This window comes from Sinohyriopsis cumingii, chromosome 16, assembly GCF_028554795.1.
Source record: "Sinohyriopsis cumingii isolate HCF-2022 chromosome 16, ASM2855479v2, whole genome shotgun sequence".
Classification (NCBI taxonomy): domain Eukaryota; kingdom Metazoa; phylum Mollusca; class Bivalvia; order Unionida; family Unionidae; genus Sinohyriopsis; species Sinohyriopsis cumingii.
Window position 1 is genome coordinate 53,849,126 of NC_142976.1, and position 14,936 is coordinate 53,864,061.

The 14,936-nt window shown below is 37.4% G+C and overlaps 1 protein-coding gene across 1 annotated transcript in view; it reads right to left on the minus strand.

The window, feature by feature from the left end:
* The window catches only part of LOC149780433 (protein Star-like), a 51,202-nt gene extending 40,178 nt beyond the window's left edge, over window positions 1-11,024 (minus strand). Inside the window, exon 1 of the mRNA XM_089937374.1 lies at window positions 10,563-11,024. Within this exon, the coding sequence (XP_089793500.1) occupies window positions 10,563-10,706 (144 nt within the window). The 5' untranslated portion in view covers window positions 10,707-11,024. The remainder of the gene's footprint in view (window positions 1-10,562) is intronic.
* Window positions 11,025-14,936: the final 3,912 nt, after the last annotated feature.

Consider the following 14,936-nt stretch of genomic DNA (forward strand, 5'->3'; position numbering starts at 1 on the left):
CCTATAAGTTTCACCACTTATATTTACATTTACTCGAACCGGGCAATAACATCGAGGGCGGTCAACCCCTAGATAACGAAAACCAAATACGGAGGGACATTCACTCCCCCCGTGTAACATATATATATATATATATATATATATATATATATATATATATATATATATATATATATATATATATATATATATATATATTTTTAGTTACACACAAACACACACATATACCCATTAGCTACGATGTCGTAGCCTCAACTTTAGTGACGTCATTCCCATAACGTCAAGTTTGAAAACTATCTCTCAATTTGCTTGATTTGTTTACTGTGTAAAACCGGCTTGATGTATAATTTTAAAAGTTCTACTGAGTGCGGCCACCACCATCACCAATTACCATAGAAGAAAGGAACAGGAAAACAAGAGCAAAGAAATAATACTAAGAAGAGGAAACGATTAGCAACCTGCCAAGCCGTGAACAAAAGAACTGTACAGAACAAAGGAACTATCAAACAAAGGAACGATAGGAACACGTAATAGAAACAAAGGAACAAAGGAGAGACTTGGAGCGGAGGAGCAGACTGGGCGTTAGGACAAAAACAAAAGATAAGTCATCATTCAATGCTATACGCAATTTAAGTAGAAAAATGTAAACTAGGTCCAAACAAATGGCTGTATTCAATCCAAACACACAAATACACAAGCCACCAAACAACCCTATCAACAAATCAGTAAAAATAACGGATGTATCACAACTCCAAACAGCACCAATAAAGCATGTAAAACAAGCAAGATTAGCGCAAGTCGTAGCAACCACAGCAAACTCCAATTCAACCAACATCACACTGGGACCCCAAATTCTGGTCACAAACACAGACCAAACAAACCACAAACCAGCAGACATAATTAACACCCCCACCCCACCAACAGAAACTACCTAAATACAAAACTACACTCCAGGGAACAATATAAATACAATGCCAATACTATCGCCAACCCTCTTCAAGGAAGCGGAAAAACCACACACAAATGAAGATATAGACACCACTATTCCAAACCTAACAAATGAATTTGACAGTAACCTAATTACCTTAAACTCCCCACAATTAGACCACATAACCATAACCAGCACCCCAAAATTCACCAAAAATGAAATAACCAATCCTAGAAACATGAAAACAAACCAACAACAGGAAATCAAGCAAAAAACAATAAATCAAAACATTAGGTAAAAAACTATACACTCAAGCCAAACTCCTGGACCATCTGGGATAATAACACCAAGGGAACCACCAACCTATGGGAACAAATCCAATGAATTAGACACTACCAAACTACCCAGCAGCATCACTAATAAGGCAACACAAAGACCCCAAACAATCCAAAACCCCCAAAACACATACCTAGGTAAAGGCAAGGGCCCGCTAAAACCCCAAAAACAACCAAAACCCACCCACAAGTACGGTTAACTCAAAACAGGAAATAAAACAACAACAGAACCCCCAAAACAAAATTCACAATTATCATTCCATCAAACACACCATTTACGTAAGCAGCAGGTGCAACATAATTACTAGTCTAAGTACCAATAGTATTATGACAGCACTGGCCAAAATTCACACTGGACAATTCAAACTGATAAGACCAAGGCGAAACTACCTGATTGTCCAATGCAGCACAATTCAACAGGTGGAAAAATTCATCCAAACTGAAACTATAGGCCCAATAAAGATCAAAGTAGAGAGACACCATAGCACTCAATGGAAAACACGAGTCACTTCGAACTCCAAACACAGTGAAACCACAACTAACCTGGCTGAACCCACTAAAACCACTATGTTTAAAAAAGTAATAGCACTAAACGGATACAAAGACATATGCAATGAACTCCTACTTCATAAACTCACAGCAAATGGAACACAGACCACCAAAGTCTATCGTCTTAAAAATCACAAGGGACAAGAAACAAACAAAGCAGTTATAGAGGCTACCGAGCCAATACCCTCAATAATAAAACTAGGAAGTCAGGAGTGTACCATAAGCTTGAAAACTACATAAATAGGCTAAGATTTTGCACTGGGGACACTATGCCCTCAGATGTAGATTCAAACCAAGATGTAAGTACTGCGGAGGTCCACACAAAGGAGAATGCCACACAACTAAACAAAAATGTGCTAACTGTAAAGAAAACCATTATCCTAGATCGGCAGAATGCAGATTTGCAATAAAAGAGAAACAAATAGTGGACTTAATGAACGAAAAACACCTCACCTACCATTCTACCAAAAACATTATCTGTAAGAACAACCCCAACACACCAAAATCTACCTCTGAACGAATCAATGAGCACCAAACCTCTCCAAACAGAATCAGAAGGGAAAACATTGCACCACAAAACATACCCTCGAATCAGGAAACAAAAGAACCAAAAACTACAACCCACATTATAACAAACCAAGACCACCCTGATAACACTCCAGATACAAACAAAACTGTCACCTCAAACATCCCCAAAACTAACACACACCCCAACACAGAATTAATACAGGAAGTAATGAACCTAACAACAGGAACCCTAATACAAGATCTCAATAGCATAATGAGAACCCTCAAAATCATTTTCACCATACTACCTGATTGGACCACAAGACTAACAGATAAAGACAACGTCAAAAATGGATAGTACAAAAAATAATAAAATCACCATCTGGCAATGGAACTGCAGAGGAATCTTTAAAAACCTATCAGAACTGCAGAACAAACTGAATAATACGGCCGTAAAACCAGACATAATCTGCCTACAGGAAACCCTCATAACACAAGAACACAAACGTCTGCCCAGACTACAAGGCTATACCCAGGGAATCTTTAAAAACAGACCCAAGGGGCAGAAAGGGGGTGGGCTAGCAATTTTTTTGGTAGATACACTAATCTGCTATGAAATAATAGAAGTACCCCCTAACCTAAACATCAATAATAGCATCGAAATAATGTCAGTAATGATAAATATAGGAACCACAAACATTCAAATAATAAATGCATACGACCCAGGGGGTACCTTCTGCCCTACCAACCTAATCTCACTAAGGGCAATCACTAATAACAACAACAACAATCTAATTATATGGTGCGACTTCAACGCACACAGTGAATTATGGGGAGGTAAAAAGAAAGATCAAAGAGGGAAAATGGTTGAAAAATGGATAACTGAGAACAATCTGGTCATCTTAAATGACGGGTCGAACACTAGATTAAACCCTGAGGATGGCACTCTCTTAGTCATAGATCTAACCATCACTACCCCAAAATTGGCTCAAATCACAAATTGGTGGGTGGATCAAGAAGATACGTTAGGAAGTGACCATTTCCTCATCACAATAAATATTCAAACAAAAGCTCAACACATTCCAAACGAAACCCCGCCTAAATGGAGGTACCAACAGGCAGACTGGGACCAATTCCAATTATTACTAGCTAAAGTAAATCCAGATAACTTAGAAAGCCCAAATATTGACATGTATTATGATAACATAACATACACAATTATAGAGGCAGCCAACCGATGCATACCAAAGACAACTAATATCCAAAATAAAAACCCTGTACCATGGTGGACTAAACAGTGCATTATAGCACATAAAGACGTAAAAAAGGGCCTTAAATAAATATAAACGCACCAAAAATTCTATCTACTTCCAGCAATATAAAGACAAAGAAAAAGCACTGAAACAAACTATAAAAACTGCTAAAATTAATCTATGGCAAACCTTTTGCTCTAAACTGAGTCTAAAATCAAACTCAAAACAAATATGGGATAAGATTAAAGCCATAAAAGGGAAAGCAACTACCTCAGCCCCAAAACTTAAAAATGCCATAACAAATAAAGATAAGGCAGACCTCCTAGCGAAGCATTCTTCGAACATGAGTAGCAACAGTAACCACACAAGAAACATTCAAGAACACAAAAAACTAATGGAGGAAACCCAACCTCAAATGTTTCAAGACCAAGGAACAAAAGAATCTCACCTAAATAGCGACATCAGAGTACATGAATAGGAGATAGCCCTACGATCCAAAAACGAAACATCCCCTGCTAAGGATCAGTTAGGTTACATTATCTATAAAAAAAACTACCTATTAATATAACAATAGCCATAATCAAACTCTTTAATAGGATATGGGATAAAGGCCAACTACCCAACAAATGGAAACAGGCCATAGTAATACCAATCCCCAAGCTAGGTAAAGATCCCAACAACATAAATTCGAACCGACCCATCTCCCTTACAAACAATATTTGCAAAATAATGGAGACAATAATCGCAAATAGGTTAAAACACCACCTAGAAACCAATAACCTACTCTCCATAAATCAATGTGGCTTTCGGAACAAACGGTCCACCACTGACTAACTTCTCAGATTGGAAACAGACATCAAACTCGCTTTTAACGCACATAGGAAAACCGATCGCAACCTCATAGTGGTTTTTCTAGACCTAGAAAAAGCGTTCGACCTAGTATGGACCAATGGACTAATGGCCAAATTAAACCAATTTGGAATAACTGGACGCTTGTTCAACTGGATTGGCGATTTCCTCACAGACCGGAAAAGTACCACAAGAATAGGCAACACCCATTCCGAAGAATTTTCACTTGAAAATGGAACACCGCAAGGCAGTGTAATAAGTCCCCTACTATTTAACCTAATGGTAAACGACCGTGACCTCAATGCAGCCTCCACAAAAATAAACTTGTCACAATTTGCAGATGATAGTGGCATATGGAGGAATGGAAATCCTGCCAATAAAACAGTAGTTAAAGAAATCCAGCAGAGCCTTGACAACATAGGGAGATGGGCGGACAAATGGGGTTTCAAAATATCATGAAAAATCTGTGGTAATCATATTCACCCCCAAACGAAATAACAACCTAGTCTATCCAAACTTCTATATACAAAATCAATTAATCAAATACGTAACAGTAGTAAAATTCCTAGGAATGTTCTTTGACAACCACCTCACATGGAAACAGCACATTGAACAACTCACCCAGAATTGTAACAAAGGTCTCAATTTACTCAGGAACATCACAGGGACTGACTGGGGATACATCAAGGAAACCCTCCTCACGATATATAAAACTCTAATCAAATCAAAACTGGATTACGGTTGCCAAGCATATAACTCGGCTAAGCAACCCATATCCAGAGAAAAGCCTTACTATTATGCACATGAACACTTCCCTCAACATCATTAGAAGAACTACAAACACTAACAGAAGAACTACCCTTAAAATTACGTAGGCAAGAACTGCTCCTCCGATACTTCATTCGATTAGATACCCACCCAGACAACCATCCCACCAAAATAGCTATAAACAAGTGTAAAGTTGTCTTCAAACCCAAAATCATACCCACCACACCAAGTGGCAAAGTAATCCTTGAACTAAGAGAAAAGATACCTCTACTAAAAAAAGGTAACAAACAATACAGGCCAGAACAAATCACCATGGTTACAAAAACCACCAAGGATTAACACTGAAGCTACCAAATTAGGCAATAAAGAAGGACAAGAAAACTTACTAAAATCTGTACTGGTAAACGAAATCAACCGAAAATATCAGGACTATGTTAAAATATATACCGATGGATCAAAAACAAACAACCCGCCAACAGCAGTAGCAATAGTCATCCCTGAATTCAATATACAAACGGGATCCTGACTGCCTGACTATTGCTCCATTTACACCACTGAATTCTGGGCTATACTTGAATCACTACAATGGATCAAAGACAACCAAATACCTAAAGCAGTCATTATAAGCGATTCCCTAAGCGTTATCAAATCGATCCAAAATCGCAATACACACTCAATGGAATAATTCCTCGACAGAGCATGCCAATTAATCGACGATATCACAACAGCACATCAATTAGTCGAGCTCATGTGGATACCGTCGCACATTGGAATCTCTGGCAACGAAACAGCAAAGTTGCACAAACCAAACTAGGAGATCAAAACTCTATCAAGCTTAACTATAGCTCTACAGAAGCACTAAGCTTCGCACAAACATATATAGACCAAAAATGGCAAGAGTATTGGAACTCCTCCACAAAAGGTAAAAAGCACCATGAAACCCAAAAACCGTAGACAGGAACATACAGATACCTAAGGTACCTTTTTAGAACAGAAAACCATAAACAGGATAATAACTGGAGAAACTAAACTAGCAAGCAGTTTTGGAAGGTTTATAGGACCCAAACCAGCAACCATTAACTGCTTTAACTGCCACACCACGTATTCAATACATGCCCCAAATATCAACCCGCTAGGAAAATATTTATCAAAAACCAAAAAGAGATTGGATCACCACACACATACCCAGAGTTAATTATGGACTCTAATAAAAAAAACCAATCAGCATATAAAAATATAAATAAATTCAACGACTCAGCATGACTTAGGAACAAAATATAATTACTATCCCCACAAAACCAGAGACCCAGTAACTAGCTAAATAAATTTAGAAGCCCCCACATAAAAACCCAGTACATATCATTCAATTTTATAAAAAATATTAATAAATAATTTACTTACGATACACCTATCAAAAACTAAGGAAACCGCAAAATCGGATGTCCTAGATGTCCTTAACGAATTGAGTAATCAGCTAGGACTCCGGTCATAGATGTCCTTAACGAACCGTATAATCGGCTAGGACTCCCGTCTCTTGCTAAATAAAGTATAAATAACATTCAGTCTCTAAAAACATTAATAAATAAATAACTTAAAGAGGCAATATCTAAAAACTTATAAATAAAATAACGTAGGAAGCACACCCTAAACACCTCGACTAGTAATACCATAATAACCTTGAAAATCTCTCTTCATACATGATTTGTACTAACAACCTCTATAAACAGCATAGAACACCACCACCCCCCCCCATTTTGAAGGAAAAAAAAAAAAAAAAAAAAAAAAAAAAAAAGTTAAGAAAAACAAAAAACGCAAGAAACACCAGGCAAATGCAACAAGAAACCAGCGATGTGAAGCAACCAGGACCGTTCCCGAGCTCTCCTTCCCACTAATGACAGCCAACCATTCAACTTTAAGGGACCTTTAAGGACCCACAGATTGAGGCCAAACTATCAGGGTTCCTTGAACCCATACAAGCCTGGGGGAGGTGGCACCATTCCCTTCCCCAGGAACAACTAGTAGGCTGCGGTGCAGTCAGAAAAAAGTGACACATGCACAATTGTGCGCACGCCACTATAATTAAACTCAACAACAACAACAACAACAAAAGCCTCAACTTGATTTGTTTTGGTGAGGCTACGAACTGATCCCATATCATGTAATGAAGCACAAAAAAATCATCACTAAAGTCACAAAAACAAATGGTGTAGAAATCTACTACATAAGTATATTCATGATGTGAAAGAAATTTGGTTTATTTTGAATTTATTAAGCCCTTACACGATAAAATAATTTGGCATAGTTACACTAACCTCACTGTGTCCGCCATGACAGATATCGAGAGACTCTCGCCGTGACCCCTTTTCTATATAAGGCTTGCAGACCATATTTCGATAATCTACGCTATGTTATTATCAATCAAGTGGTGAATAATGAATAATGCCGCAGACATGTAGCATGGTGTCCCACCCAGTCACATTATCCTGACACCAGGCCGACCAGTCCTAGCTCTAACCTCTTAATGCTGAGCGCCAAGCGAGGCAGCTGTTAGTACCATTTTTTGTAAGTCTTTGGTATGACTCGGCAGGGGATCAAACCCAAGACCTCCTGCATCCGAGGTGGACGCTCTAACCATCTGGCCACCGGAGCGGTTAAAGGTAAATGAGATTTTTACAACTATTTCTACTATGATCTACGATACTTCCTGTGTTAAATAAGAGGATTGCTCAATTTATTTCATTATATGCAAGGAACATGTTCAAATTGTTGGTATTAGGCTAACAAAAAACTTGCTCCATTGACACATATATGCTCATGTTAGTATCCCGTCCACGAGGTAGGAGTAGGGGCACTAATATTAGTACTAATATACCAATGAGGAATTTCTTTTTAGACAGTCTCTTCATACGAAACGTGTAGATTATTTTTAACATTTTCCTTCCACGCTATCAATTTCATTATGTCGGTCTAACGTTGAATTCCCATTGTCCCCAGAATCTGCAAACTCCGTATAACATAGGACAATTCTAGCCAAATGGACCCATTATGTGAAACATGAAACAATATTGTTTCTAGTCCCTATCAATTTCAACATGGCGGCCTTGTCACTATACAGTTCAGAATAAGCGACAATTGTTCAATCTCCCTTGTCTCTATGGTCATTTTACCCTTTATAAAATAGGATGCCTTTTGTTGCTCAAATGCCCCAAATAGATCCAACATATTACAATATCACATTTCTAACCAGACTTACGCAAACTGTGAAAGCTAAAGACAAACGTTTTACATTTCCCATGTCGCTTTCTATTTCAACAAGGCAGTTTAATATTAAATTGCCGTTAGGTGTTCAAATCATTTTATCACAGGATGTGCCTTGTCGCTATGTCACCATCCTGCAATACACATACTGTTTTCATTTGTACCTACCAATCTCTACTGTCAGTTTAGCGTGCCGCTACTCGGTCTAACATAGACAGCTCATAGTCAATCACTTCTTCACTACTTTACCCAAATATGCCATATGCGTCAGTCAGTCCTCCACTACATAACACAAACAGTCCATACTTGCCATTTAATCATCCACTGTTATAACACAAACAGTCCATATTTGTCATTTAATTCTCCACTGTTATAACACAAACAGTCCATATTTGTCATTTAATTCTCCACTGTTATAACACAAACAGTCCATACTTGTCATTTAATTCTCCACTACATAACACAAACAGCCCATACTTGTCATTTAATTCTCCACTGTTAAAACAAAAACAGCCCATACTTGTCATTTAATCATCCACTGTTATAACACAAACAGTCCATATTTGTCATTTAATCATCCACTGTTATAACACAAACAGTCCATATTTGTCATTTAATTCTCCACTGTTATAACACAAACAGTCCATACTTGTCATTTAATTCTCCACTGTTATAACAAAAACAGCCCATACTTGTCATTTAATTCTCCACTGTTAAAACAAAAACAGCCCATACTTGTCATTTAATCATCCACTGTTATAACACAAACAGTCCATATTTGTCATTTAATCATCCACTGTTATAACACAAACAGTCCATATTTGTCATTTAATTCTCCACTGTTATAACACAAACAGTCCATACTTGTCATTTAATTCTCCACTGTTATAACAAAAACAGCCCATACTTGTCATTTAATTCTCCACTACATAACACAAACAGTCCATACTTGTCATTTAATTCTCCACTGTTATAACACAAACAGCCCATACTTGTCATTTAATCATCCACTGTTATAACACAAACAGTCCATACTTGTCATTTAATTCTCCACTACATAACACAAACAGCCCATACTTGCCATTTAATCATCCACTGTTATATACAAACAGCCCATACTTGTCATTTAATTCTCTACTGTATAACACAAACAGCTCATATCAGTCAGTTCTCCAGTAATTGTTCACCCCTGTAACATAGTTAAGCATTATTGTATTTGACCTTCATATCAAATGTTACAATTGACAAGGATACAAGCGAATGTTATGTCTCCAAGGATGCGTAGTCCAAAACTTCCGGGAAAGTCACTCTCTCTTGAAAAGCAATATACCCTATATGATGAGTATACCCATCAAGTTCTCAAGTATATATGTAACAGTATCAGAGAAATTAAATGAAATATGAATAGCTTAACGTGTGTGTGTGTGTGTGTGTGTGTGTGTGTGTGTGTGTTGGGTATTTCATCCCGGCAGTTTGAGATTAAATGGCTGGACTCTTATTGTTTCATTTTAAATGTATTGTTATTGTTTGGAATTGTATGCATTTTATTGTTTGATATTAAATTACTCTAGTAAGAGATAAATATTCTCTTTTTGTTTTGCATGTTTCATGCAGCAATCGATGTCTCCTATTCGTGCACCTTCGATAATAATAAGTTCCAGCCTAGTATTTATTGTTAAAGGTTTTTTTATCTAAAGACTTTTTATATGGGCATTTTCGCAAATTTGGGACATTTAATCATGGATGATCCAATGCCGACTTTTTTCCGTGTTAGTGTTAAGTTTCTAGGATAATATTTGGGTAATAAAGCACCCCTTAATCAAAGTGGGTAAACATTCTATTCACAAATGTCTTACAGAAGATTGACATTTTACGAATACATAGTGCATATTTGGTCTTGCTATGTGTTGTTATGGTAACCGTTTCGTTCAGTCGTCCTTTATATTCCTATTCCTTAATTTAATTCTGAAATGAAAACAGGAAATAAATTCTACCCATGAAATACTTACAGAAATCGGCCAAACATCACCTAGTACACACAAGAATCTCCAGGCAAGGATATTTCAGAATATGCTATAGAAGAAATGCAAGCCAAATGGTAAAATATAGCCTTACCTTTGAATTCAGGATTAAGCTGTTGATGTAGGTGGACTGACCACATGAGTAGTCTGTTATACTCGGGTCCTTAAGAGCATACGGTTTATCCGAAGGTAGTTGGATGTACATTCTTATCAAGTCTATAAGCCTCGGATCTTTCATCGATGCCTTCTCTCTGACCAAGAGATTAAGTTTTTCCCGTCACATTCAGTCTCCGGTATTCAGTCCATTTGGAAGCAGGGATATAATCAAGTAACGGTTCTCGATGGGTCCAAAAATCACGGGCAAAGTTGGGTAAATAACTTATTAAAGTTTCCCGCCCAACTTTTCTAACTGAAAATGCTATTCTGTAAGATGCCTCTGTGTATACCAACAGAAGGCATAATGTAAAAATCAGTACTGCAGTAAAAACAATAATAGCCATCGAAGGTATCCAAAAGAAGCATCTCGTTTTGTTGTTGTTTGACTTCATGGTTGTTGCCGAATCTGGAAAATAAAGAATGTTACGAAGAAATAAGTGCCATTAGGTTACGACTTATGAAAAATACATATGTAATCTCGCAGGTCAAGACTTCGTGATCGTTATTTATATTTACCACCAGATTGTGGTTTTGTACTATAAAACACCAAACTAAAACCAAACTTACTATCTCGCAATCCATATTGGATGGAGGTTTGGAACTACTAATTTATTGTCCGGCTAGATAACCAGTCTTCTGGTGTGAAAATAAAGTGAATTAAAAATATACACATAATGACTCATATTTTGCAATTATTAATTTCAAAATCTTCAATCTATTTACTATCAATGATAACAAAGTATGATATACTGTATTTAAATCTGGACTGACAAAATATCATATAGGTTGGTGAGACGCCATGTTATTAGGTGCAGACGTTCCCCTGACTCAAAAAAGACATGATGCATAACAAAAATCAAAATGGCGGAACGTAGAGCCTTAATTCTTGCATGAACTCGTGGAGAATAAAGAGAACTCAATCATTATCGCCATGTGGCATTTTTAGCTTAGATTCTCAGAGAAAGTTGGAAGATTGATGGATAATCTTATTATTTGTTTGGAATGACTGCCCAAGATGGCAAACATCTTCCGGTCCCTGTCGCCAATGAGGTCATATTTAAGAAGATGCGATGTAATCAGGAACTTGTCTCATGCAGTTCGAATTAGCCCACATATATGGAGGTTTTCAAATTATTGTTCACGTAATAAGTGTAAAAGGCATAATCAGGACATGTATATTTTTTGACTTGTTGCTTAAAATTTAATAACACTTTAAACATTCCATATTTTCTAAATTTATAAAAATTCGTTAACATTACAAAAGCTTTAACAGGCAGTGTAAAATGTAACAAAAATAAATAAACAAAGAAACGATGGAGATTACATAGTGACAAGTATTGAGGGCGTTATGGTATTGCAAATTTCAACAGACGTAGTCACTATACTTGCATCACGTCTGTCAAGGTACATAAAAAATAAGACTTCTTTGGATTATCATCTGGCTAAATATCAAAAACTTCTGACAGAAGCATATGAAATAATTATTTTTCTGAGATGTTTATTACAGAGCATAACAATAAGAAATGTTTTTCATCATCGATCGAATTTGGACATACATACATAGATACGTACGTACACACACACACATACATACATACATACATACATACATACATACATACATACATACATGCATGCATGCATGCATACATGCATGCATACATACAGACATAAAAAGTCACTTCTATATGAAATAGTCTTTGTTCATGAACTTGACTGCTTCCTGACAATCGGTAATGTCACAAACAATATAACCTCATGGAACAAAAAATGTACAAATATGATAATATTATTTCTTAGTATTCAAAATAAATCTCATGTAGGATCCAGAGAGAATACTTTCCGCTCTGCTTAATTGTATATTTCTATTTCTCTATCACGAACTCTCTTTACATTGATTTATATCGTAGGAATCAGGGGTGACAGTGCGCTTCTATCCGAATTAATCACTTGGTCGATATGCCGTGTATATATTAAGCAAGAATGCCTATACCAGCCGTTTTGAGTAGCAGGTGTGTGTGTGTGTGTGTGTGTGTGTGTGTGCGCGCGCGCTTGTGTGTGTGTGTGTGTCCTACCATTCCAGGGAGCGTCCCAGTTCTGAAATCAACTCTTTCTACGAAAATGACTCCAAGGTCAAAAATAATAAACCTAGGAGTCTAACCGTGTTAGCGCTTTTTGTTATTTTCCTCTTCACCTTGGGTGTTAAAGTTTTATTCGTCATCGTTCATGACCTGAGACATCCGTGTTGGTCCTTACCTCCATTACTGCTGTGTAGGTTTGGGGTGGGGTAAAAAATACGTAGCGGACAGGAGAAGTAATTTAATTATAACAATAACAATGAGCAGTTTTGTGCTAACTACGGTATCGCGCACAGCTAAACTAGCTCGACAGCGACTAGAGGAAATTAAGAAATATCATCCCGTCTGTGATTCACTCAAACAGCAACTACCACAGCGTCAAGAAGCTAGAGTGGAATTTGCAGAGGATACAGGACAATTATTTAAACAAATTGTCGAACCAACAAAAACGATCGTTGAGGAGAGAACAGCATCAAGAGAAGTCATCGGAGCATTACCAAAACAAATTAAAGAGGCTATTTATTCTGCCAATAAAACACGCGCTGAAATTCAGGATGTCAAATATATTGTCGATGATCTAAGCCAGAATTAAAAACTAGGTATTTTGTTTAGCAAGTCTACATAGAAGTTATGGCTGATCATGTTAAAGTTGTTGTTGCGAGATATCACCTGCGGCATCAACTTCTAAAACCAGAATTTTATAACGCTCCAGAACTTGAGTGGGTCGCTAGGGTATTTCGTGAGTTTAAGGATATTCAAAAATTACTAAAGAATATAAAAACAAGATTATGATGAGAACGTTATTGGAGCGCAGTCGAAAACAGGTTGAACACCAATTTTATCATCTAGAAAACAGCGAGATAATGAAGGAGGAGAAAACCATCACCTCATATCGACGACGAAGATGAAGCAGAGGTAAGAAAATATACAATGAAACGTCTAATAGAAATAGAAAAAGAAAAATGGTATAATACAGATCCTGGCCCAGGTGCCACTGGAAGTGGTCTTGTCACTCGAGGTGCCACTGGAAGTGTCTTGCCACTCGAGGAAGTGGCTTTATTAACAGCATTTGACATGGACGCACAAGTACTTAAGTATGAGTCTATGCGTGATTATCACTATTATTCTTATAAAAGACGAGAACCAAACCAGCGTGGACGAATCGAACTACAAGTCCAGGATACATCAATATATTTCTTGCCCACCGAGGCATTCACTGAAGTTCAGGATAGACTTGTAAAAACCGATGGTAATCTCTATGGTGATGCGCAAGATGGATTTGATAATAACGGAATTGTGGTATTATTTAACAGTGCACTGTATATTACTGACAGTCGGAAAATTGAGGTTTGTCACGATGACGTTGATGTTGCTATGACGATATTGGGGTTATCCCGACATAGCGATGATTATTCACGGTCCGATTGTCTGTCCATGATTTTTGCAAAATATACCGTTGATCTCGCTGATGGCAGACCTTATACTTCTCGGCGCCATCGAAAAGTTACTGCTATATCTGATGCCGCCGATGTTGAAAGTTTATCCATTGTAAATACGAATTTAATATGGGATTCACAGCACGTAAAAATCAAATTGATGCTCAGGGAGATTTGGCTGTGCAATACCACTGTCACATATCTTTGGTCTCTGCAGAAACGTTAGAAAAGTGATATTCGGGGCGAAACACACAGTTGTACTTGTTCGAAAGGACAACGACAACGATGAGCATATCACAACAGGGATTCTCAGCACCACGACCATGTATTTATAGGTTTTCAGGATAACCGAGGACAGAATTCTCAAATACGAAATCATATGGTATTTGACCCTATTAGGGTTAGTGAAGTTTCTTTGAGGATAATTGGACATCAAGAATCATCTGAAGAAGTGTTGCTGAGTTTTGAAAATAATCTTGTAGCACGTGCATGTCATCGTTTGAAGACATTCATGGGGAGTGAACATAAAGTGGATTCTGGTTTGCAGACATCTCAGCGGGATTTCTCGACGTTGTATCCGATTTACTACTTCTCTCTCGAACACCTGGATTTGTTCAGGTAATCTGTCGTTAACAAACACTTCTGAGCCCGAGTGGGTGCAATGCCAGCTGATGTTGGTGATTATCGAACAATGGCAGTTAAACTCTTATATAAAGCAATGCTTCTAAAAGGTGTTGGTGGACGAATGAGAGCCATTGATGCAGTGGAAAACATGTAGCTAGATCGCAAGCAACCGAA